This window comes from Nicotiana tabacum, chromosome 21, assembly GCF_000715075.1.
Source record: "Nicotiana tabacum cultivar K326 chromosome 21, ASM71507v2, whole genome shotgun sequence".
Classification (NCBI taxonomy): Eukaryota; Viridiplantae; Streptophyta; class Magnoliopsida; order Solanales; family Solanaceae; genus Nicotiana; species Nicotiana tabacum.
Window position 1 is genome coordinate 81270592 of NC_134100.1, and position 22623 is coordinate 81293214.

The following is a 22623-nucleotide window of genomic DNA, read 5'->3' on the forward strand; positions in this document are numbered from 1 at the left end:
TCAGTTCCAGTAGTGAGGGATTTTCCAGATGTGTTTTCAGCTGATCTTTTGGGCATGCCGTCCGATAGAGATATTTATTTTGGCATTGATTTGTTGCCGGGCACTTAGCCCATCTCTATCTCTCTATATCGTATGGCTCCTCCTGAACTAAAGGAGTTGAAAGAGCAGTTACAAGAATTACTTGATAAAGGCTTCATTCGGCCCAATGTGTCACCTTGGGGTGCTCCTGTCTTATTTGTGAAGAAGAAGGATGGTTCTATGCGGATGTGTATTGATTACCTCCAGTTGAATCAAGTCACAGTGAAGAACATGTATCCATTGCCTCGTATTTGTAACAACACGGAAAATTTTAAAGTACTTAAGTATAAAGCCCGATAAAATATGCAAAGAAAATAATGTTTCATGGTGCCGGACTAGGCTTACGTGTTTGAGAAAATAATTCTGCGGTCCATTATGCGACCGCAGAATCACTCTGCAGGCCGCATAATGGCCGCAGAAGTGAGCAGGAGAAGGGCCAGTCCGAGGAAATTATGTGGTCGATTATGCGACCGCATAACAGTTTTGCGGTGCATTATGCTATCGCATAACAGTTATGCGGACCGCATAGTGACCGCATACACAAACATATTTTGTCCAACTTTGGACATCAATATGCGACCGATATGCGGTCCGCAGAACCTGTTCCGGAGCTTCATTTTTGGGTTTTTAAAACCCGACCCTACTTCGTTAAATACACGTTTTAGGCCCTTTTTGAGAGATAATCTGACATTTTAGAGTGAGAGAGGGTGCCCTAGAGTTAGAAGGTGTTCTCTAATAATTGTTATTCAATTCTTGCCCAAGTTTTGGAAGATTGAGAAGGGAAACTCACTAGGTCTTCATCCTAGAGGTAAGATTCTACACCCTAACCCTCAATTTCGAATTTTGTGTAGAAATGGATAATAAGCAAGATAATTTCTGGGCAAGAGGGTTGGTTATTGTACATGCATGTGTTATCAAGGGGTGTAGAAAGATTGTTGAGCTACAAATGGTAAAGGTTGGGTTGTGGGATGATAGAATCCTCCATAAAAGGATCTTGAAACCTTAATGCACATCTAGTATTTGATAAAATGCTCAAATAAGCTAGAACCATGATCGTCTTCCTAATTTTGGTTTAATTTGTATATTTCTATAATAGATTGAAGTTGCTAAAAATTTCGGAACATTTAGAGTGTAAGGAAGCTCAAGTGAGGTATGTTGGCTAAACTCTTCTTTAAGAATTGGAATTCTCATTATCCTTGTGAGTTTCAAGATGTTGATTATAAATCGAGTATTCCGATAAGTTTTGTGATGAAGATATATGTTCAATTTATATTTCAAATGCTCTTATCATATTGCATTATAAATTGAGGATGTGTCCCAAACTATAGATTATGTATCCACATGTTATAATTTCTAGTCGTGATTTATGTGAAAGTTATTATGCCAAGTTGTGTAGAGATTGTGATCGTGATACACCTCCACCCGCATACATTGGGGTGAGGCGGCATGACCGCTTTGTGTAGGGATTATGGTATAGAGAGTGTGATTGTGATACACCTCCACCCGCATATAAATTGGGGTGAGGCGGCATGACCGCTTTGTGTAGGGATTATGATATTGTGGGACTGCACCTCCACCCGCTTACATTGGGGTGAGGCCGTACGACCACTTTGTGTATAATTTTGGTAGTGTTGTGGCACCACCACCCAGATACATTGGGGTGAGGTGGCATAACCGCTTTGTGTAAGTTCTTAGTACTGTGGTTATATATCCACCCGCATACATTGGGGTGAGGCGGCAGGGCCGCTTGATTAGAGTTGTGGTATTGTATGTACACCTCCACCTGCATACATCGGGTGAGGCGGCGGGGCCTCTTTGTGTGAAGATGGTTACATAGGATCTCATCTTAAATCCTATAAATGTTGTTGATAGCTTTTAATAAGCTTTCTATGGTTGAGACAGTTATCTATATTATTCTACTGCCACACTGGTTCATCATAATTATCTTGTATTTATAAATTCTTAAATTGGTGTTTAGTTTTCATACTAGTACTATTTGACGGTACTAACGTCCTTTTTGCCGGGGGCGCTGCATCTTTAAATGGATGCAGGTGGTTCCACAGCAGGAGACATTGATCAGTGATAGCAGTACACCTTCTTCCCAGCTTACTTGATGACCCCCACTTCATCCCGGGGTCATGTATCTTTTGATCTTTATGTATTATGGTTGAGGTATAGTTGGGGCCTTATTGCTGGCATTATCATTGTACTCTTCTTTATCCATAGAGGCTTTGTAGACATAGTGTGGGTTGTGTATTGGTGTTGGGAAAAGACAAATTAGTTTATGTTGTGGTTGTATTACTTGTCCATTTGAGACTTTAAAAATGATGAAACTATTGGTAAGAAATTAGTAATTGCAGACATGACCACTTTATTATTTAATTAAGGAAAACATATATTCTCTTTATTCATGAATGAGTTTGGGTAGAAGGAATCTAATAGGCTTGCTCGGTTGAGCGCCGGTCGCACTCCTCGGTTTTTGGGGCGTGACAAACTTAGTATCAGAGTCTAAGGTTTTAAAGTGTCCTAGGATGTCTCGGAGCCGTGTCTAGTAGAGTCCTTATTATTGGTGTGTTGTCGACCACATCTATAATTAGGATGCTACATGGCCATTTAGGAATAATACCCTTCTTTCATGTTCTTGATCGTGCGATAAAGCTAGTTATAAGATTGTTCCTTCTTTAACTCCTGCGTTGCTCTAATTTTCAATACATGGCACCTAAGAAGAAGGCAAGAACTAGCCAAAGTGCCAATTTCACCCCAGGAGTGACAGTTGACCCTATAATTGATGATGCGGGTGAGCACCCGAGGAGTGAGAATATTCCTCCAGTTACTACACTGCCTGACTCTACTACAACTGATCAGACCGCATCTGTCCATGTACCTACTGAAGGTGCAACAGTCCCTCCAACTGATATACCAGTTCCACCTCCAGCTTTAGCTTCCGATTATGGTGTGTCTGATATTGATATTAGGGGAGCCATACAAATTTTGACACAGTTAGTGGCTTCTCAGGCCCAGAGATCGAGTGTTGGGCCTACTTCTTCTAGTCATCTAGGGGAATCTGCTTGTTCCAGGATGAACAAGTTTCTTCAGTTAGATCCTCCAGTGTTTACGGGTGCTGATCCCGAGAAGGACCCCCAGGACTTCATTGATGAGATGTACAGAACTCTCCGGGTTATGCATGCTACAGAGATGGAGGGAGTAGAATTGGCCTCCTACCGCCTGAAAGGGGTGGCCTACTCTTGGTTTGAGTTGTGGGAGGAATCCCGTGAGGAGGGAAGCCCTCCGGCAAGGTGGGGTGAGTTCACAGATGCCTTTATGGATCATTTCTTGCCTGTCGAAACTAAGGCAACTCGTGTCGCTGCGTTTGAAAGCCTAAAGCAGGGTAGTATGAACGTGTGGGAGTACCATATGGAGTTTGCGCGCCTGTCCAAGTATGCTATTCACATATTGCCCACTATGGAGGCTAGAGTGCGCCGGTTTGTACAGGGCCTTAGCCCCTTGGTTATCAATGAAGCCTCTACAGCTGCCTTAAATTCCGATATGAACTATGGTAAGATGGTGGCATTTGCTCAAGCTACAAAGACCTGCAAATTGAAGAATAGAATGGAGCGTCAGAGTAACAGCAAGGCCCTGTCCGCAGGCAACTTTGGTGGTTCTTCCGGTGGTGGTGGTGGTAGGTCGGCATTCAGGGGAGCATCATCAGGACCTTCCCAATCATTCGCCCAGTCTTCGATGGGTGCACAGTCATCTGTACCCGGTCAGGGCAACAGGGGACCCCACCAGCAGGGTCGGCCCGACAGAAGATTTCAGCAGCGGAGGCTTCCATGCCCTAAGTGTGGGAGGATGCACTTTGGGTCCTGCTTCATGGACCTACCAGTATGCTATGGTTGTGGTGTGAGGGGTCACATTCAGAGAGATTGCCGCTCATCCCGCCGAAATATGGGCAGAAGTGCGGCACAACCAGCTCATTCTGCAGCTACTACATCCACAGCACCTCCAGCTTGAGGTACCCTAACGCCCGCGGGGCGTGGTACAGCTAGGGGTAGTGCACAGAATTCGGGAGGACCCAGCATATTTTATGCTATGCGGAGACGTTGGGAATCAGAGGCTTCTCCAGATGTTGTTACAGGTATATTGACTGTCCAATCTCATGATGTATATGCTCTTATTGATCCCGCTTCCACTTTGTCATATGTCACTCCTTATGTTGCTATGGAATTTGGGATAGAACCAGAACAACTTCATGAGTCGTTCTCTGTATCTACTCCGGTTGGTGAGTCTATTTTGGCCGCACGGGTTTATAGGGATTGTGTTGTCACGTTGCGTGGTCGAGACACCGTGGCCGATCTTATTGAATTGAGAATGGTCGATTTTGATGTGATAATGGGGATGGATTGGCTTTACTCTTGTTTTGCCAAGCTTGATTGCCACACCAAAACTGTTAGGTTCGAATTTCCAAATGAGCCGATTATTGAGTGGAAGGGTGATGATGTAGTGCCAAAGGGTAGGTTTATTTCTTACCTTAAGGCCACGAAAATGATCAACAAGGGATGTATTTACCATTTGGTCCGGGTTACGAACACCGATGTTGAGGCACCTACACTTGAGTCTGTGCCTGTTGTGAATGAATTTCCGGGAGTATTTCTGGATGAACTCTTTGGGATCCTACCAGACAGGGAGATTGATTTTGGGATTGATGTGATGCCAGACACGCATCCTATATCTATTCCACCCTACAGAATGGCACCGGCAGAATTGAAAGAGCTAAATGAGCAATTGAGAGATTTGTTAGAAAAGGGTTTCACCCGGCCGAGTGTGTCGCCTTGGGGCGTACCGGTCCTTTTTGTAAGAAAGAAAGATGGGTCTCTAAGAATGTGTATTGACTATCGGCAGCTTAATAATGTCACAATCAAGAATAAGTACCCACTGCCAAGGATAGATGACTTGTTTGATCAATTGCAAGGTGCCAGGTACTTTTCCAAAATTGATTTAAGATCCGAGTATAACCAATTGAAGATCAGGGAGCCGGATATTCCAAAAACAGCTTTTAGGACCCGGTATGGGCATTTTGAATTTCTGGTGATGTCGTTTGGGCTAACAAATGCCCCAGCAGCCTTCATGGATCTTATGAATCGAGTTTTTAAGCCATTCCTCGACTCCTTTGTGATAGTATTCATTGACGATATTCTTTTATATTCACGAAGTCAGGAGGACCATGCTGATCATCTCAGGGTAGTTTTGCAAACCCTGCATCAGCACCAGTTATGTGCAAAGTTTTTAAAATGTGAATTTTGGCTTAAATCAGTCATATTCTTGGGTCATGTAGTTTCTAGTAAGGGAATTAAGGTTGATCCTCAGAAAATTTCAGCTGTGAAGAATTGGCCGAGGCCTACAACTCCAACAGAGATTTGCAGTTTCTTAGGCTTAGCTGGGTATTACAGAAAGTTTGTGGAGGGGTTTTCTGCTCTTGCCTCTCCATTGACTAAATTGACTCAGAAGGCAATTAAATTCCAATGGTCAGATGCTTGTGAAAAGAGTTTCCAGGAATTGAAAGCAAGATTGACTACGACACCGGTGTTGACTCTACCAGAGGGTATAGATGGATTTGTGGTGTATTATGATGCTTCAAGAATCGGGCTTGGGTGTGTATTAATGCAACACGGGAAGGTGATAGCTTATGCTTCTAGGCAACTAAAGAATCATGAAAAGAACTATCCAACACATGATTTAGAACTTGCGGCAGTGGTATTTGCATTGAAAATTTGGCGTCATTATTTATATGAGGTCCATGTGGATATATTCATGGACCATAAGAGTCTTCAATATATTTTCAAACAGAAGGAATTAAATCTGAGATAGAGAAGATGGCTTGAATTACTCAAGGATTATGACATTGATATTTTATACCATCCGGGGAAGGCTAATATTGTGGCGGATGCTCTTAGCCAAAAATCTATGGGTATCTTAACACACTTGGAGGCATACCAAGGCCATTGGCCAAATAAGTTCACCAATTGGCTAGTTTGGGAATTCGTCTTGCGGACTCTAGCGAAGGATGGGTAATTGTGCAAAATAGGGCTGAATCATTACTTGTAGTGGAAGTCAAAGAAAAACAATACAACGATCCATTGTTGGTGCAATTGAAAGAGGGGATTCATAAACATAAGACCATGGCCTTTTCTCTTGGCATGGATGATGGTACACTAAGGTACCAAGGGCGACTACGTGTTCCAAATGTGGATGGTCTCCGTGAAAGAATTTTGACTGAAGCTCACACTACTAGGTATTCCGTGCACCCAGGTTCTACAAAAATGTATCATGATCTTAAGGAAGTCTATTGGTGGAATGATATGAAGAGGAATGTGGCAGACTTTGTGGCAAGATGTCCGAATTGTCAGCAAGTGAAGGCCGAACACCAAAGGCCCGGTGGGTTGGCACAGAACATAGAAATTCCAATGTGGAAATGGGAAATGATTAATATGAACTTTGTAGTAGGATTACCGTGCACTCCGCTCAAGTTTGACTTAATTTGGGTGATTGTGGATCGACTCACGAAGTCAGCACACTTTTTGCCGGTTAAGTCTACCAACACAGCGGAGCAGTATGCCCAGTTGTATATCAAAGAAATAGATAGGTTGCATGGCACCCGAGTTTCCATCATTTCTGATCGGGGAGCACAATTCACTGCTAATTTTTGGAAGAATTTTCAGCAAGGTTTGGGTACTCAGGTGAATCTCAGTACAGCCTTTCACCCTCAAACTGACGGGCAGGCATAGCGGACTATTCAAACGCTTGAGGATATGTTGCGTGCTTGTGTGCTAGACTTCAAAGGTAGCTGGGATGATTATTTACCACTCATAGAATTTGCATACAACAATAGCTATCATGTTAGCATTCAAATGGCACCGTTCGAGGCTTTATATGGTAGGAGATGTAGATCTCCCATTGGATGGTTCGAAATTGGGGAAGCAGAGTTGATAGGGCCAGACCTCGTGCATCAGGCTATGGAAAAAGTTAAAATCATTAAGGAGCGGTTGAAGACTGCTCAGAGTCATCAGAAATCCTATTCGGATGTTCGTCGTAGGGATTTGGAGTTCAAAAAAGATGATCGGGTATTCTTAAAAGTTTCCCCCATGAAGGGTGTAATGCGATTTGGTAAGAAAAGAAAATTGGGTCCGAGGTATGTCGGACTGTACAAAATCATTCAGAGGATCGGTGAGGTGGCGTACAAGCTTGAGCTACCACCTGAGATGTCATTAGTACACCCGATGTTTCATGTGTCTATGTTAAAGAAAGTAGTTGGAGATCCAACACTCATTGTTCCGGTTGAGACTATTGAGGTAAATGAAGAACTGACTTATGAAGAGATTCCATTTTCTATTATTGATCGGCAAGTACAAAAGTTGAGAAATAAAGAAATTGCATCCGTGAAAGTGCTATGGCGAAACCAACAGGTTGAAGAGGCTACTTGGGAGGCCGAAGCAGAAATGAAGAAAACATATCCTTACTTATTTGAATAACCATGTAATTATGAGTCGTGCCTTATGAAAATACTAAGGGATATTCCTATGAAATATGTATGACTTGTACATTTGGTGTTAAGGGAGTTCCGTTCTGGTAATATAATTGCTTGTGAGGCCACAGTTGATGTAATTTTGTATTATGTTACATTGTTGGATTATATATATGTTGTTAGGATGTGTTTCTAGGGCTCTCTGACAGGTGGATAGGCCTAATTACAAAGGAAACTATGGCGAAAATTTTGAAAATTTAGGGAGTTAGTCAAATTTGGGGTTGTTGGTGCATGGTATGAAAGACTGAGTTGCATAAGATGCAAATAACAGAATTCGACCCTCATTCGAGGACGAATGATCCTAAGCGGGGGAGAATGTAACACCCCGAAAAAATTTAAAGTACTTAAGTGTAAATCCCGGTAAAATATGCAAAGAAAATAATGTTTCATGGTGTCAGACTAGGCTTACGTGTTTGAAGATTATAGAAATTCTTCGCAGCGAGCTTGCGAGCCGCGGCTCGGACTTATTGGGTTGAACAATGCACGAGAATGAAAAGGAAAATTTTTGGCAGAAAAATGTAATTCTGCGGTCCATTATGCGACCGCAGAATCACTATGCGGGCCGCATAATGGCCGCAGAAGTGTACAGGAGAAGGGCTAGTCCGGGGAAATTATGCGGTCGATTATGCGACAGCATAACTGTTTTGCGGTGCATTATGCGATCGCATAACAGTTATGCAGACCGCATAGTGATCGCATACATAGACAAATTTTGGCCAACTTTGGACACCAATATGCGACCAATATGCGGTCCGCATAACCATTATGCGGTCGCATATGCGACCGCAGAACCTGTTCCGGAGCTTCATTTTTGGGTTTTTAAAACCCGACCCTACTTCGTTAAATACACGTTTTGGGCCATTTTTGAGAGATAATTTGACATTTTAGAGTGAGAGAGGGTGCCCTAGAGTGAGAAGGTGTTCTCCAATAATTGTTCTTCAATTCTTGCCCAAGTTTTGGAAGATTGAGAAGAGAAACTCACTAGTTCTTCATCCTAGAGGTAAGATTCTACACCCTAACCCTCAATTTCGAATTTTGTGTAGAAATGGATAATAAGCAAGATAATTTCTGGGCAAGAAGGTTGGTTATTGTACATGCATGTGTTATCAAGGGGTGTAGAAAGATTGTTGAGCTAAAAATGATAAAGATTGGGTTGTGCGATGATGGAATCCTCCATAAAAGGATCTTGAAACCTTAATGCACATCTATTATTTGATAAAATGCTCAAATAAGTTAGAACCATGATCGTCTTTCTAATTTTAGTTTAATTTGTATATTTCTATAATAGATTGAAGTTGCTAAAAATTTCGGAACATTTAGAGTGTAAGGAAGCTCAAGTGAGGTATGTTGGCTAAACTCTTCTTTAAGAGTTGGAATTCTCATTATCCTTGTGAGTTTCAAGATATTGATTATAAATCGAGTATTCCGATAAGTTTTGTGATGAAGATATATGTTCAATTCATATTTCAAATGCTCTTATCACATTGCATTATAAATTGAGGATGTGTCCCAAACTATAGATTATGTATCCATATGTTATAATTTCTAGTCGTGATTTATGTGAACGTTATTATGCCAAGTTTGTGTAGAGATTGTGATTGTGATACACCTCCACCCGCATACATTGGGGTGAGGCGGCATGACCGCTTTGTGTGGGGATTATGGTATAGAGAGTGTGATTGTGATACACCTCCACCCGCATATAAATTGGGGTGAGGCGGCATGACCGCTTTGTGTAGGGATTATGATATTGTGGGACTGCACCTCTACTCGCTTACATTGGGGTGAGGCGGTACGACCACTTTGTGTATAGTTTTGGTAGTGTTGTGGCACCACCACCCAGATACATTGGGGTGAGGCGGCATAACCGCTTTGTGTAAGTTCTTAGTACTGTGGTTATATATCCACCCGCATACATTGGGGTGAGGCGGCAGGGCTGCTTGATTAGAGTTGTGGTATTGTACGTACACCTCCACCTGCATACATCGTGTGAGGCGGCGGGGCCACTTTGTGTGAAGATGGTTACATAGGATCTCATCTTAAATCCTATAAATGTTGTTGATAGATTTTAATAAGCTTTCTATGGTTGAGACAGTTATCTATATTATTCTATTGCCACACTAGTTCATCATAATTATCTTGTATTTCTAAATTCTTAAATTGGTGTTTAGTTTTCATACTAGTACTATTCGACGGTACTAACGTCCCTTTTGCCGGGGGCGCTGCATCTTTAAATGGATGCAGGTGGTTCCACAGAAGGAGACATTGATTAGTGATAGCAGTACACCTTCTTCCCAGCTAACTTGATGACCCCCACTTCATCTCGGGTTCATGTATCTTTTGATCTTTATGTATTATGGTTGAGGTATTGTCGGGCCCTTATTGCCGGCATTATCATTGTACTCTTCTTTATCCATAGAGGCTCTGTAGACATAGTGTGGGTTGTGTATTGGTGTTGGGGAAAGACAAATTATGTTATGTTGTGGTTGTATTACTTGTCCATTTGAGACTTTAAAAATGATGAAACTATTGGTAAGAAATTGGTAATTGTAGACACGACCACTTTATTATTTAATTAAGGAAAACATATATTCTCTTTATTCATGAATGAGTTTGGGTAGAAGGAATCTAATAGGCTTGCTCGGTTGAGCGCCGGTCGCGCTCCTCGGTTTTTGGGGCGTGACAGTATTGATGACTTATTTGATCAGTTACAGGGTGCCAGAGTGTTTTCCAAGATTGACTTATATTCAGGTTATCATCAGTTGAAGATTCGGGAGTCGGATATCCCAAAGATTGCTTTCAGGACCAGATATGGTCACTATGAGTTTCTTGTGATGTCTTTTGGGCTGACCAATGCCCCAACAGCATATATGCACTTGATGCACAGTGTGTTCCAGACTTATCTTGACTCATATGTCATTGTGTTTATTGACGACATTCTGGTATACTCCCGGAGTCGGGAGGATCATGAGCAGCACTTGAGGACTGCACTTCAGACCTTGAGAGAAAAGAAGTTATATGCAAAAATTTTAAAGTGTGAGTTTTGGCTAGACTCAGTGGCATTCTTGGGTCATATAGTATCGAGTGAGGGGATCCAGGTGGATCCGAAGAAGATTGAAGCAGTGCAGAGTTGGCCCAGGCCGTCCTCAGCTATAGAGATTCGGAGTTTTCTTGGTTTGGCGCGATATTACCGTCGCTTTGTAGAGGGATTCTCATCTATTGCAGCACCTATGACCAGGCTGACCCAGAAGGGTGCTCCGTTCAGGTGGACAGAGGAATGTGAGGAGAGCTTTCAGAAGCTCAAGACAGCTTTGACTACAGCCCCAGTATTGGTATTACCTATAGGTTCGGGGTCTTATACTGTATATTGTGATGCATCGCGGATTGGTCTCGGCGCGGTGTTGATGCAGGATGGTAGGGTGATTTCCTACACATCCATACAGCTGAAGGTGCACGAAAAGAACTATCCTATCCACGATCTTGAGTTAGCAGCTATTGTTCATACCTTGAAGATATGGCGGCATTATTTGTATAGTGTTCCTTGTGAGATTTACACTGATCATCGGAGTTTGCAGCATCTGTTTAAGCAAAAAGATCTTAACTTACGTCAGCGGAGGTGGTTGGAGCTACTTAAGGATTATGATATAACTATTTTGTACCACCCTGTGAAGGCCAATGTGGTGGACGATGCTTTGAGTCGCCGGCAGAGAGTTTGGGGAGTTTAGCATATCTACCAGCAGCAGAGAGGCCATTGGCGTTGGATGTTCAGGCCTTAGCCAACCAGTTTGTGAGATTGGAAATTTCTGAGCCGAATCGAGTATTGTCTTGTGTGGTCTCTCGGTCTTCTCTTTATGATCGTATCAGGGAGCGTCAGTATGATGACCCCCGTCTGCTTGTCCTTAAGGACACGGTCCAGCACGGTGATGCTAAAGAGGTTACTAATGGAGATGATGGTGCATTGAGGATACAGGCAGGCTATGTGTGCCCAATGTAGATGGTTTGCGTGAGTTGATTCTTTAGAAGGCTCACAATTCGCGGTACTCTATTCATACGGGTGCCGCAAAGATGTATCAGGACTTGAAACAGCATTACTAATGGAGGAGAATGAACATAGTAGAGTATGTGGCTCGATGTCTGAATTGCCAGCAGGTAAAATATGAGCATCAGCGACCAGGTGGATTGCTTCAGAAGTTAGAAATTCCGGAGTGGAAATGGGAGCGGATCACTATGAATTTCGTGGGTGGACTCCCACGGACTCAGTGGAGGTTTGATGCAGTTTGGTTGATTGTGGATAGGCTGACCAAGTCGGCTCATTTCATTCCTGTGGTGACTACCTATTCTTCCGAGCAGCTAGCTCGAATCTACATCCGTGAGATCGTCAGGCTTCATGGCGTACCGGTATCTATTATCTCTGACCGAGGTACGCAGTTTACATCACGGTTTTGGAGAGCTGTACAACATGAGTTGGGTACTCGGGATAAGTTGAGCACAACATTTTCACCCTCAGACAGATGGGCAGTCCGAGCGCACTATTTAGATATTAGAGGATATGCTCCGTGCATGTGTGATAGATTTTGGGGGTGCTTGGGATCAGTTCTTTCCACTTGCGGAGTTTGCTTACAATAACAGTTATCAGTCCAGCATTCAGATGGCACCGTATGAGGCTCTGTACGGTAGGCGGTGTTGGTCCCCAGTGAGTTGGTTCGAGCCCGGCGAGGCCGGATTATTGGGTACAGACTTGGTTCAGGATGCCCAGTCCAGACAGAAAAGTTATGCGAATCGGAAGGTTCGTGATGTTGCATTCATGGTTGGTGAGCGATTCTTGCTCCGAGTTTCGCCTATGAAGGGCGTTATGAGGTTTGGAAAGAAGGGCAAGTTGAGCCCAAGGTTCATTGGTCCATTTGAGGTATTGCATCGAGTTGGGGAGGTTGCTTATGAGCTTGCCTTGCCTCCCAGTCTAGCAGGAGTTCATCCAGTATTCCACGTCTCTATGCTCCGGAAGTATCACGGTGATCCGTCTCATGTATTGGATTTCAGCTCAGTTCAATTGGACAAGGATCTATCCTATGTTGAGGAGTCAATGGCTATTTTAGACAGGCAGGTCAGAAAGCTAATATCAAAGAACATTGCTTCCGTGAAGGTTCATTGGATGGGACAGCCGATCGGGGAGGTGACTTGGGAGGCCGAGCAGGATATGCGCAGCCAGCACCCTCATCTTTTCACAGTTTCAGGTATGTCTTTATACTCGTTCGAGGACGAATGATTGTTTTAAGAGAGGGAGAATGTAACAACCCGGCCGGTCATTTTGAGAATTAGAGCCCCGATCCCCCTAATATCTGCTTTCCCCACATTTGTTTCTACTTTTGGGATTTGCCGGAGTGATTCGTTATGGAATTCGGGGAGTTTTGGGACACTTAGTCCCTAGTTGTGAGTTTAAGCCTTAGAAATTGGACCGTAGTCGGAACTGTGTGAAGACGGATCTGGAATGGAATTTTGTCGACTCTGTTAGCTTCGTTAAGTGATTTTGAGCTTAGGAGCGCGTCCGGAATGTGTTTTGGAGGTCTGTAGTAGATTTAGGCTTGAATTGGCGAAAATTAGATCTTCGGCGATTTTGGCCGATAGTGAAAATTTTGATGTCGAGCTCGGAATGGATTTCCGAAAGTGGTTGTAGGTTTGTAGTGTCATTTGTGACCTGTGTGTAAAATTTGAGGTAATTCGAACTAGATTTGACGTGGTTCGGCGTCGTTTGTAGAATTTGGAAAATTCTAAGTTCTTAGGCTTGAATCCGTGCTTAATTCATGATATTTGGTGTTATTCGATATGGTTTGAAGGCTCGACTAAGTTCGTATGGTATTATAGGATTGGTTGGTAGGTTTGGTTGAGGTCCCAGGGGCCTCGGGTATGTTTTGGATGCTTAACGGAATGAAATTGGACTTAGGAAAATCTGGCGCTTTTGTTGGTTCTGCTGTAATCGCACCTGCGCAAGGCTACCCGCAGGTGCGAGCAAATTGGCGCAGAAGCGGGAAAATGGGGGAGTGCCATGGGTTGCAGGTGCGAGGTGATTTCCGCATTTGCGATGCCCGCAGATGCGTTAGGGGTCTTCGCAGGTGCGCAAGGTCCGCAGAAGCGGAAGGGAATTCCGCAGGCGCGCACGCGCAGATGTGGCCCTTTCATCGCAGGTGCGAAGGCAGAGGGGGCAAGTGAATTGCGCAGATGCACATAATTTATGCACAAGCGCACCCGCATGTGCGAGCCCAGGTTCCGCAGGTGCGGAAATACCTGGGCAGTGGTTAAAACCAAAGGACTTCGTGATTTTTGTCATTTTTGACTTTGCAAACTCGGTTTAGGGCGATTTTTGAGAGCATTTTCGAGGCATTTCTTGAGGTAAGTCCCTTGTGGTTATTTTTGATCAATAATCTTGCTTTGCCATATTTGTTTCCACGTAGTTAGTGTGTATTTAAGGTGAAAATTGGACATTGGAGGCTAGGGATTTGGAAGTTTGATTTGTGAATTTGGAGGACCATTTGGTATCGGAATTTAGTAATTTTGTTATGGTTAGACTCGTGGTGTAATGGGCTTTCCTATTTTATAACTTTTACCCTATTCCGAGACGTGGGCCCCACGGACAATTTTTGAGTTAATTTCGGGATTTTGTTAAAGTGTTGATTTTATTAATTAGATAAGTCTATTATTGTAGTATTTATGATATGTAATTGCTTTTGGCTAGATTTGGGCCATTCGGAGCCGGATGTTCGTGGGAAAGGCATTGTGACCGATTGATTGAGCTTGGTTCGAGGTAAGTGGCTTGCTTAACTTTGTGTGGGGGGAAATCCCCTTAAGATTTGGAACTATTGTGATATGTGAGCGTCGTGTACGTGAGGTGAGGAGTACGTACACGAGCTAGTTGTGGTAAAACCCGATTTTCTTACTGAGCAGCAACATGTTTTCCTGTTATTTTGAGTCATACCATTTTAATAAGTACTAATCTATTTTTATTCTTAATTGAGTTATTCCAATTTGTGTAGCTATCATGTTTGGTCTAATACAACATGTCTACGTGTCTTAATTATTTATATGAATTATGTGTAACATGCTTAGTGAATTTTCTGCTTCTTCCCTGACTGGTACTTAGTCTAAATTGTAAGAATTTCGTGATGTAGTTGTATTTCTATCATTCGCGCTGCATATTTACTTTGGGACTATGGAACGGTATTTCGGGAGATCCCCCTGTACTGCATATTTACTTTGGGACTACGGAACGGTATTCCGGGAGATCCCCCTGTCTTGCATATTTACTTTGGGACTACGGAACGGTATTCCAGGAGATCCCCCTGCATATTTACTTTGGGATTACGGAACGGTATTCCGGAAGATCCCCCTGCACATTTACTTTGGGACTACGGAACGGTATTCCGGGAGATCCCCCTCCACATTTACGTTTGGGACTACGAGACGGTATCTCGGGAGATCCCCTGTTGTGTTTTCTGTGTACTGAATTGTTACCTTCTATGATTTCATTGTTGTTAAATTTCAGCCTTTTTTTATTGCGGTATTTCACTCTATATTGTTTTATTATATATTTACCAGTAGGGCCTTGACCTGACCTCGTCACTACTCGACCGAGGTTAGACTTGGCACTTACTGGGTACCGATTATGGTGTACTCATGCTACTGTCTGCACATATTTTTCGTGTGCATATCTGGGTGTACCTTATCAGCCGCACTATCAGTGAGCCGGGATAGCTTTGGAGATTTCAAGGTATATCTACCGCATCCGCAGACCTCGGAGTCTCCTTCTACTCTTTCTCATGTCTATTATCTTCTGTATTATTCCTTGTTAGACTCTGATGTATAGAGACACTAGATTTTTCTTTCTATAGTTTGTGATTCACGATGTTCCGGATTTTGGGATTTGTTGTGTATTTTTGAATAATTGGTTAAATTTATATTTTTATTTTATTATTCCGCAAAATGTTAGGCTTACCTAGTTGTAGAGACTAGGTACCGTTACGACGTAACACGGAGGGAAAATTGAGTCGTGACAAGAATAATCCTTCAATATAGGAGTGTATGGTATTTTTGTTACAATGTAAGATAAAAAACTGCCCTTTATAGAAATGTAGCCATCCTCTTTATAGTGGAGGATCCTACTTTAGATATAATTAAAAATACACAGTGGGAAACCCATGATAAATCAGCTTTTTCCTAATTCCTGCCGAGATTCTCTCCTCTAGTGCGGTTGCAACGGCTCTTGTCTGTGAGCTCGAGCTTGATCGGACTCGGTGTTGGTCAGTATTATTTTTAGAGCTCGATGCCGATTCGGGATTTGGTAATGACTCGGGCTCAGTATCGGTTGGCTTTTGCCCCTTAAGCTCGATTCTATAATATCTCATCATAGTTCGATTCGGACCCGAGCTCGATAATGACTTCGAACTCGGTGTTTGACCTATACCTGAAATCTGAAACTCGTTCGTACTATCTTCGGAACCCATCTCGATTTACGAAGTCTTCCTTTGGTCCATTATGATCCCATCTCGATTAATCGTATGAAAGGTCGAAATCAATTTCGACAGTATACAATAATCGAGCTTGATAATGATTCTTTGTATTTATATTCTTTTTGAGACCTGACAAAGTATGGATACAGTCATACAGAGAAAAAGAAGATAAACAACTTTCACTAAATAGTTCATGAAATATTATAAATTGCAATTCGAAACCAAAAAAAAGGAAAAAAGAAAAGACAAACCTTCTTTATAGTATTTAGAGTTTATTTCAACAACAAAAGAGTGAATAGCTTTTTTTACTCTTATCAGTCCTATAAACCTAACATTTTTTTAACCGAAAGGAATACTTCTAAAATTAAAAGGGGTTGAAAGTTCTCGAAGGATTTAAAAATTAAAATATACAAACCTTCTTTATTAGCTTTTGTTTTAACAAATCTATAGTTTAAATAAGAAAGCATTTAATATGCAAAATTTTGCTGATTTTGAAATCGTGAACATTAAGAAAATTAAATAACTATTCACTAATATTAGTAAAATAGTTAAATAACTATTTTGTTCAGTGTAAAATTTATTTTTGTAATAGATCTATCCAAAGACCGTAGAATAATAACTTCTTCTATAAATGTATTTGTCTATATAATTCAGGAAAAAAATTATGTAAGGTAAAATTGTATAATTGAAATAGACAATCAAAAATAAAAAAGTAAGGACTCCTAATTCAAAAAGAATAAAAAAGAAATCTAAACTAAAGGAATAGAAAGTTCTCAAAATAAGAGATTCTCTTAACCGTAAAAGGAGTTGTAATAAGTTAAACTTATAAAGGAACTCCTAAAAACCGAAAAGAATGTAAATATTTAAGGTTATAAAAGTCGATCAATGTTTCGAGGATATTTTAGTCGTTCAACATTTAGCATAAATTATTCGTGCTTTTATAATGCAATACTACTTAGTTTGTTATTTTCTCAAGAATTGATAGTATTTTTCATAGGAATTTTTACATTCCTATACACTATTTGAAACTTTATTACCCTCCCTACTCAAGTTTCAATTTAATTACATCATATATACAAATTTACCAATTATATACACTTTAGGAATTAAATGAGTATCCCTTTATATTAGGAATCAATTATTTCTCATCCTTATCTCTCTCTCTCTCTCTCTCTCTCTCTCTCTCTCTCTCTCTCTCTCTCTCTCTCTCTACGTCTCTCTCTATCTCTCAATCCCTAATTCCAGTAATGTAGAGCAAAGGAAAAGAGAGAAGCAATTCCACCATTGACAGCCATTAAAAAGTTTTGAAGCTTTGAATTCGAATTTGGGTTTTTAAATACCATTATTTGTTTGGATTGGGTATTGTTGTAAACAATTAAAAATATTATTTGGAGCTTATATCTTAATTTTGAGGGTATTTTGGTAAAGATTAGACTTGATTTTGGCTGAATTTCAGATTGAAACTCGAAGAAGAAGAAGAAGAAGAAGAAGAAGAAGAAGAAGAAGAAGAAGAAGAAGAAGAAGAAGAAGAAGACATCACATACATTATACTTACGAAATTATAGTAAAGTTGTAGAAAAATTATAGTAAAATTGTAGAAAAATTATATTCTGTTGTTTATATTTTTTTATTTAAATATTGTATGAAAGTTGAACAATATTTGTATAAAAATTGTATTTAAGTTGTATGATATTGTAGTTGTATATAATTGGGTAGAAATAATGTATGAAAATTGTAGATAAGTTATATAATATATAATTAGTTGTATGAAATTTATTTTTACTATGTATAAATCAGATACAAAATATACAAAAGACATATTGTATAAAATTTGTAAAAAAATTATATTTAAGTTGTATAATATTGTAGTTGGAAATAACTGGGTAGAAATAATATATGAAAGTTGTAAATAAGTTGTATAATATATAATTATTATGTACTATATATTATACTTTTATACTTTATTTTTTCCATTAACTTCAACTAATTATTGTCCAAATACCTAGTAATGTATATTTCAGGTGTTGGATGGGCAGAAGGTGGTTCCATCGAGGGCCAAGAAGTTGGGTTTTCCATTCAAATACCGATATATCAAAGACTTTCTGAAAGCAATCATGTCATGACTCATGAGACCATCAATCATCAACTAATTTTCTATACATTTTGAAGTTGTCAACTTCATAGGGTCCAAAAGAATATTGAGCTAATGCATTTCAATGGCGTGGGAGAAAAAAGACGAAACAAATAATTGTTCTCTTTCTTGTCTGGGCGTAACACTTTTTCCTCATTTTTATTTAATTTGTAAACATCAAGCCTGTTTGAAAAGTATGTGCACCTTCATACCGGTCAACGCAAGTCCTCCATGCGTATTATAAATTGAGTCATTTACAATTAACTGTTCAAGAACTCTAGGGCGAATTCATAGTGGAAGTTGCATATTAGGCACAATTGAATTCGAATTTTTAACTCAAGCTATATACATCAGTTGAGATCTGAGGGATTAGATTCTCTAAATCCCTAAATATAAGTTCAATCTGGAGATGAGATCTAACAAGAAAATCAGAAAACACCTAGCAAGAGACGATACATGCGAGGGAAATGGACGATGAGTTTTTGTTTTAAGATGCAGTGATGTGTGAGAGTGGAGGTACAATCCACCAAAAAATGAAGGTTTTTGTCTTGATGTATGAAAATTGGTTTATTTCTACTTTTTCCTCCATGTTTACGGCTGGTAGTTTAACTAACTAAGGAATTTTTAACAAGGAAATCAGAAAAGGGGAGAGAAGAGGGGAGAGAGAAGAGAAAAAAGAAAAAGGGTGCAACTAAATCTCTTGATTGAAAGCACAAATAATGGATTGAGAGCCTTTTAAGGTGGATTGTATATATTTTGTAACTAAAATATGTTTAGGCCGGGTAAATACCAAAATATAAATATTTTCGTAATAAGATTTCAAATAGTGTATAAGAATAAAAAAATCTCAATATAGATATTGATAGATAGATATAGATAGATTTAACCATTTTAAGATTTAAATAGTGATTTATAGTGCTCATATCTACCTCATTTCTATGTTTTTTTTTTTGTTCGGCGCTAATTTTGAAAAATCACAAAATAAATCATTAGTTAAGTACCACTCATAAAAATATCCCACTATCTTTTCCTCTTTATCTTCACATCTGCATGTTGCAGCTTTTCTTTGTTGTCATTTTCTTAGTTCCTCGACTTTAGACACAGATCATTAAATTTTTCTTTTGGCTGAAACGGTCATTAAGAGTTCATTCCTTGTAATATTTCCATTATCCTGAAAAATCTTGGGATCTTTATACAAATACCATTATTTTTTTTAGCCGATATACACAAATTATATATTAATTCTATATGGTATACATATATAATACATGAATTATACATATATAATATAACTATTTTTAGTTGAAATGGTTTTTTTTTTTTTTTTGACCAAGTATTTTTTGTCAAATCTTTGACCAAGTATCCTTTCAATATTCCCCTTTCCCTATGTAACCACTTGCTTCTCATAATTTTTTCTTCCATGAGAGTTACACATGTGCTTCTTTCTGAGAATGAAGCAACACCTAAAAACTCTTCTTCTCTACCTACTAATAACCATACTTTCTTGTATTCAATCAGCTTCAGCAACTGATTTTGTCTTCAATGGCTTTAAACCATCAGATATGTCAGCTTATGGGGATGCTACAATTGAATCTGGAATACTTAGTCTTACCCTTGACGCAACTTCCTTTTCAGATGGTAGAGCTCTACACCCTTCAAAAATTGTCACTAAAGCACCCAATTCATCTCAAGTTCTTCCCTTTTCAACATCTTTCATTTTTGCTATGGCACCTTATAGGGACAGGCTGCCAGGACATGGCATAGTTTTCTTGTTCGTGCCACACACAGGTATCTACAGGGGGTCGAGTTCTTCTTCACAGAATTTAGGTTTCTTGAACTTCACAAATAATGGGAATCCAAATAACCATGTCTTTGGGGTTGAATTTGATGTTTTCAAGAATCAAGAATTCAATGACATAAATAACAACCATGTTGGAATTGATGTCAATTCTCTTGAATCAGTGTTTGCTCATGAAGCAGGCTATTGGCCTGATAAGTACAATAAGTATAATGATAATGGTATCCTAAATGAAGAGTTTTTCAAGACTTTAAAGTTGAATAATGGAAGAAACTACCAAGTTTGGATTGACTATGCAGATTTCCACATTAATGTGACTATGGCACCAGTTGGTATGAAAAGGCCTAAGCAACCTTTGTTGGATTTCCCTCTGAATCTTTCTCAAGTTTTTGAGGATGAGATGTATGTGGGGTTCACAGCATCCACTGGATCTCTTGCTCAAGGTCACAAGATTTTAGCTTGGAGTTTTAGTAACTCGAATTTTTCGATTAGTGATGCTTTGATCACACATGGGTTGCCTTCATTTGAGCTTCCTAAAGATCCAATCTATCAATCGAAGGGATTTATTGCAGGTATGACAATGTCACTCTTCTTTCTTGTTGTAGTCACTTCATTGTTACTGATTAAGAGAAATAGGAGAATGAAAAGGGAAAAGGAGGGTATGGAAGATTGGGAATTGGAATATTGGCCACATAGGATTACTTATCAAGAAATTGATGCTGCAACAAAGGGTTTTGCTGATGAAAATATGATTGGAATTGGAGGTAATGGGAAGGTTTATAAAGGGGTGTTGGCTGGGGGTTCAGAGGTTGCAGTAAAGCGCATTTCTCATGAAAGCAGTGAAGGGGCAAGGCAATTCTTGGCTGAGATTTCAAGTCTTGGTAGGCTAAAGCACAGAAATTTGGTGGCATTAAGAGGCTGGTGCAAGAAAGGGAGAGGCAGCCTGATTTTGGTTTATGATTATATGGAAAATGGGAGCTTGGATAAAAGGCTGTTTGAATGTGATAAGGGAAACATGTTGAGTTTTGAAGACAGAATTAAGATTTTGAAAGATGTGGCATTAGGAGTTCAATACTTGCATGAAGAGTGGGAGGCGAAAGTGTTGCATAGAGACATTAAGGCTAGCAATGTTTTACTTGACAAGGAAATGCATGCAAGAATTGGTGATTTTGGTCTAGCCAGAATGCATTATCATGGTCAAGTGGCTAACGAGACTCGAGTTGTTGGCACAGTTGGTTACCTGGCGCCAGAGTTTGCCAAGACAGGACGTGCCTCCACGCAAACTGATGTATTCAGTTATGGAGTTCTAATATTGGAGGTGATGTGTGGAAGGAGGCCAATAGAGGAAGGCAAGCCACCTTTAATGGATTGGCTGTGGGAACTAATGAAACAGGGCGAATTGAGTAATGCTTTTGATAATCAGTTAAGGAGTAATCAAGGATTCAATGAAGAGGAAGCCTTAAGGGTATTGCAATTAGGCATGATATGCGCGAGCCTAGACCCCAAAGCTAGGCCAACCGCGAGACAAGTGGTGAAATTCTTTGAAAGGAACTCTGAGGTAGCTGAATCTGAAGCTGAGGATATGGATTTTTACCTTCTGGAAAGTATGAGACCGAATACCATACTATCCAATTATTGTTCTTCCAGGCCTATTTCTTGGACAAATTCTCTAGTGGAGGGAAGGTGAGTTTAATTAATATCTCTGCAGACTGCAGAGAGGAATAAAATTGTTGGTTTTTGTTCATCACTCTGCTCCTTGTTACCTTCATCTCTATATTTCCAGGGCCTAGCGTTGGTTGAATTGGCAATGCTGCTTCCTGAACAAATTATATAAGATGGCTAAGGAAAAATGGTTGGTTTTGAGATATATATGTAATTTTTTTCTTTTTTTTTTGAAATGGTTGGAGCTAAAAACAATCATCTACGGCTACATGACCCGAAGGCGATGGGGGCTGGCCTAATGGCCATGATTCATCCACCAGACTTGGTTTCCTGTCTCCTTAGAACTCAAGGATATAGTGGTACGAGCCAATAGAACAGATCCTGTTCAAGTAAGGTTGTAGATATATATGTATTTGTTTTTTTTTAATACCTTAAGGGAACATTTGGTATGATGTATTAGAAAAAATAATCATGGCATCAAATTTTATACTTAATTAACTAGTGTTTGGTATTCCTTATTAATTTCTGCAAGTTACTCCTTGTATAAGTTATACATCAATTCATGTATTATTTCATGCAATATGAGATAACAATACATGTACAAGTCATACCATTATAAAGTTTTATAAGACAAAACTGCCCTTTATTTTAGGTTTTTTTCCTGATCAAACCATTTTTAGGATACTTAACTACAAATTTCTATTCGTTCTGAGTGTGTAAATAAATTGCAAATACGATCCAAGTAATAAATACCCAAATTTCTTTTGGGTCTCAAAGGTTAATCGTACTCTACGTAATATATAAATTTATATCAAATTTGAACTGGTAACTTACCCCAACATGGAAACACACACAAAAAAAAAAAAAAAAAAAAAAA

The 22623-nt window shown here is 39.9% G+C and overlaps 1 protein-coding gene and 1 pseudogene across 1 annotated transcript; one reads left to right on the forward strand and one right to left on the reverse strand.

Moving 5' to 3' along the window:
- Nucleotides 1-19630: 19630 nt before the first annotated feature.
- LOC107767777 (L-type lectin-domain containing receptor kinase VII.1-like) lies at nucleotides 19631-22250 on the forward strand. The gene is made up of 2 exons (XM_075241497.1): nucleotides 19631-21767; nucleotides 21868-22250. Exons 1-2 carry the CDS (start codon nucleotides 19720-19722, stop codon nucleotides 21872-21874), a joined length of 2055 nt encoding a protein of 684 aa, XP_075097598.1. The 5' UTR covers nucleotides 19631-19719; the 3' UTR covers nucleotides 21875-22250.
- Nucleotides 22034-22145, reverse strand: LOC142175616 (small nucleolar RNA U3; annotated as a pseudogene).
- Nucleotides 22251-22623: the final 373 nt, after the last annotated feature.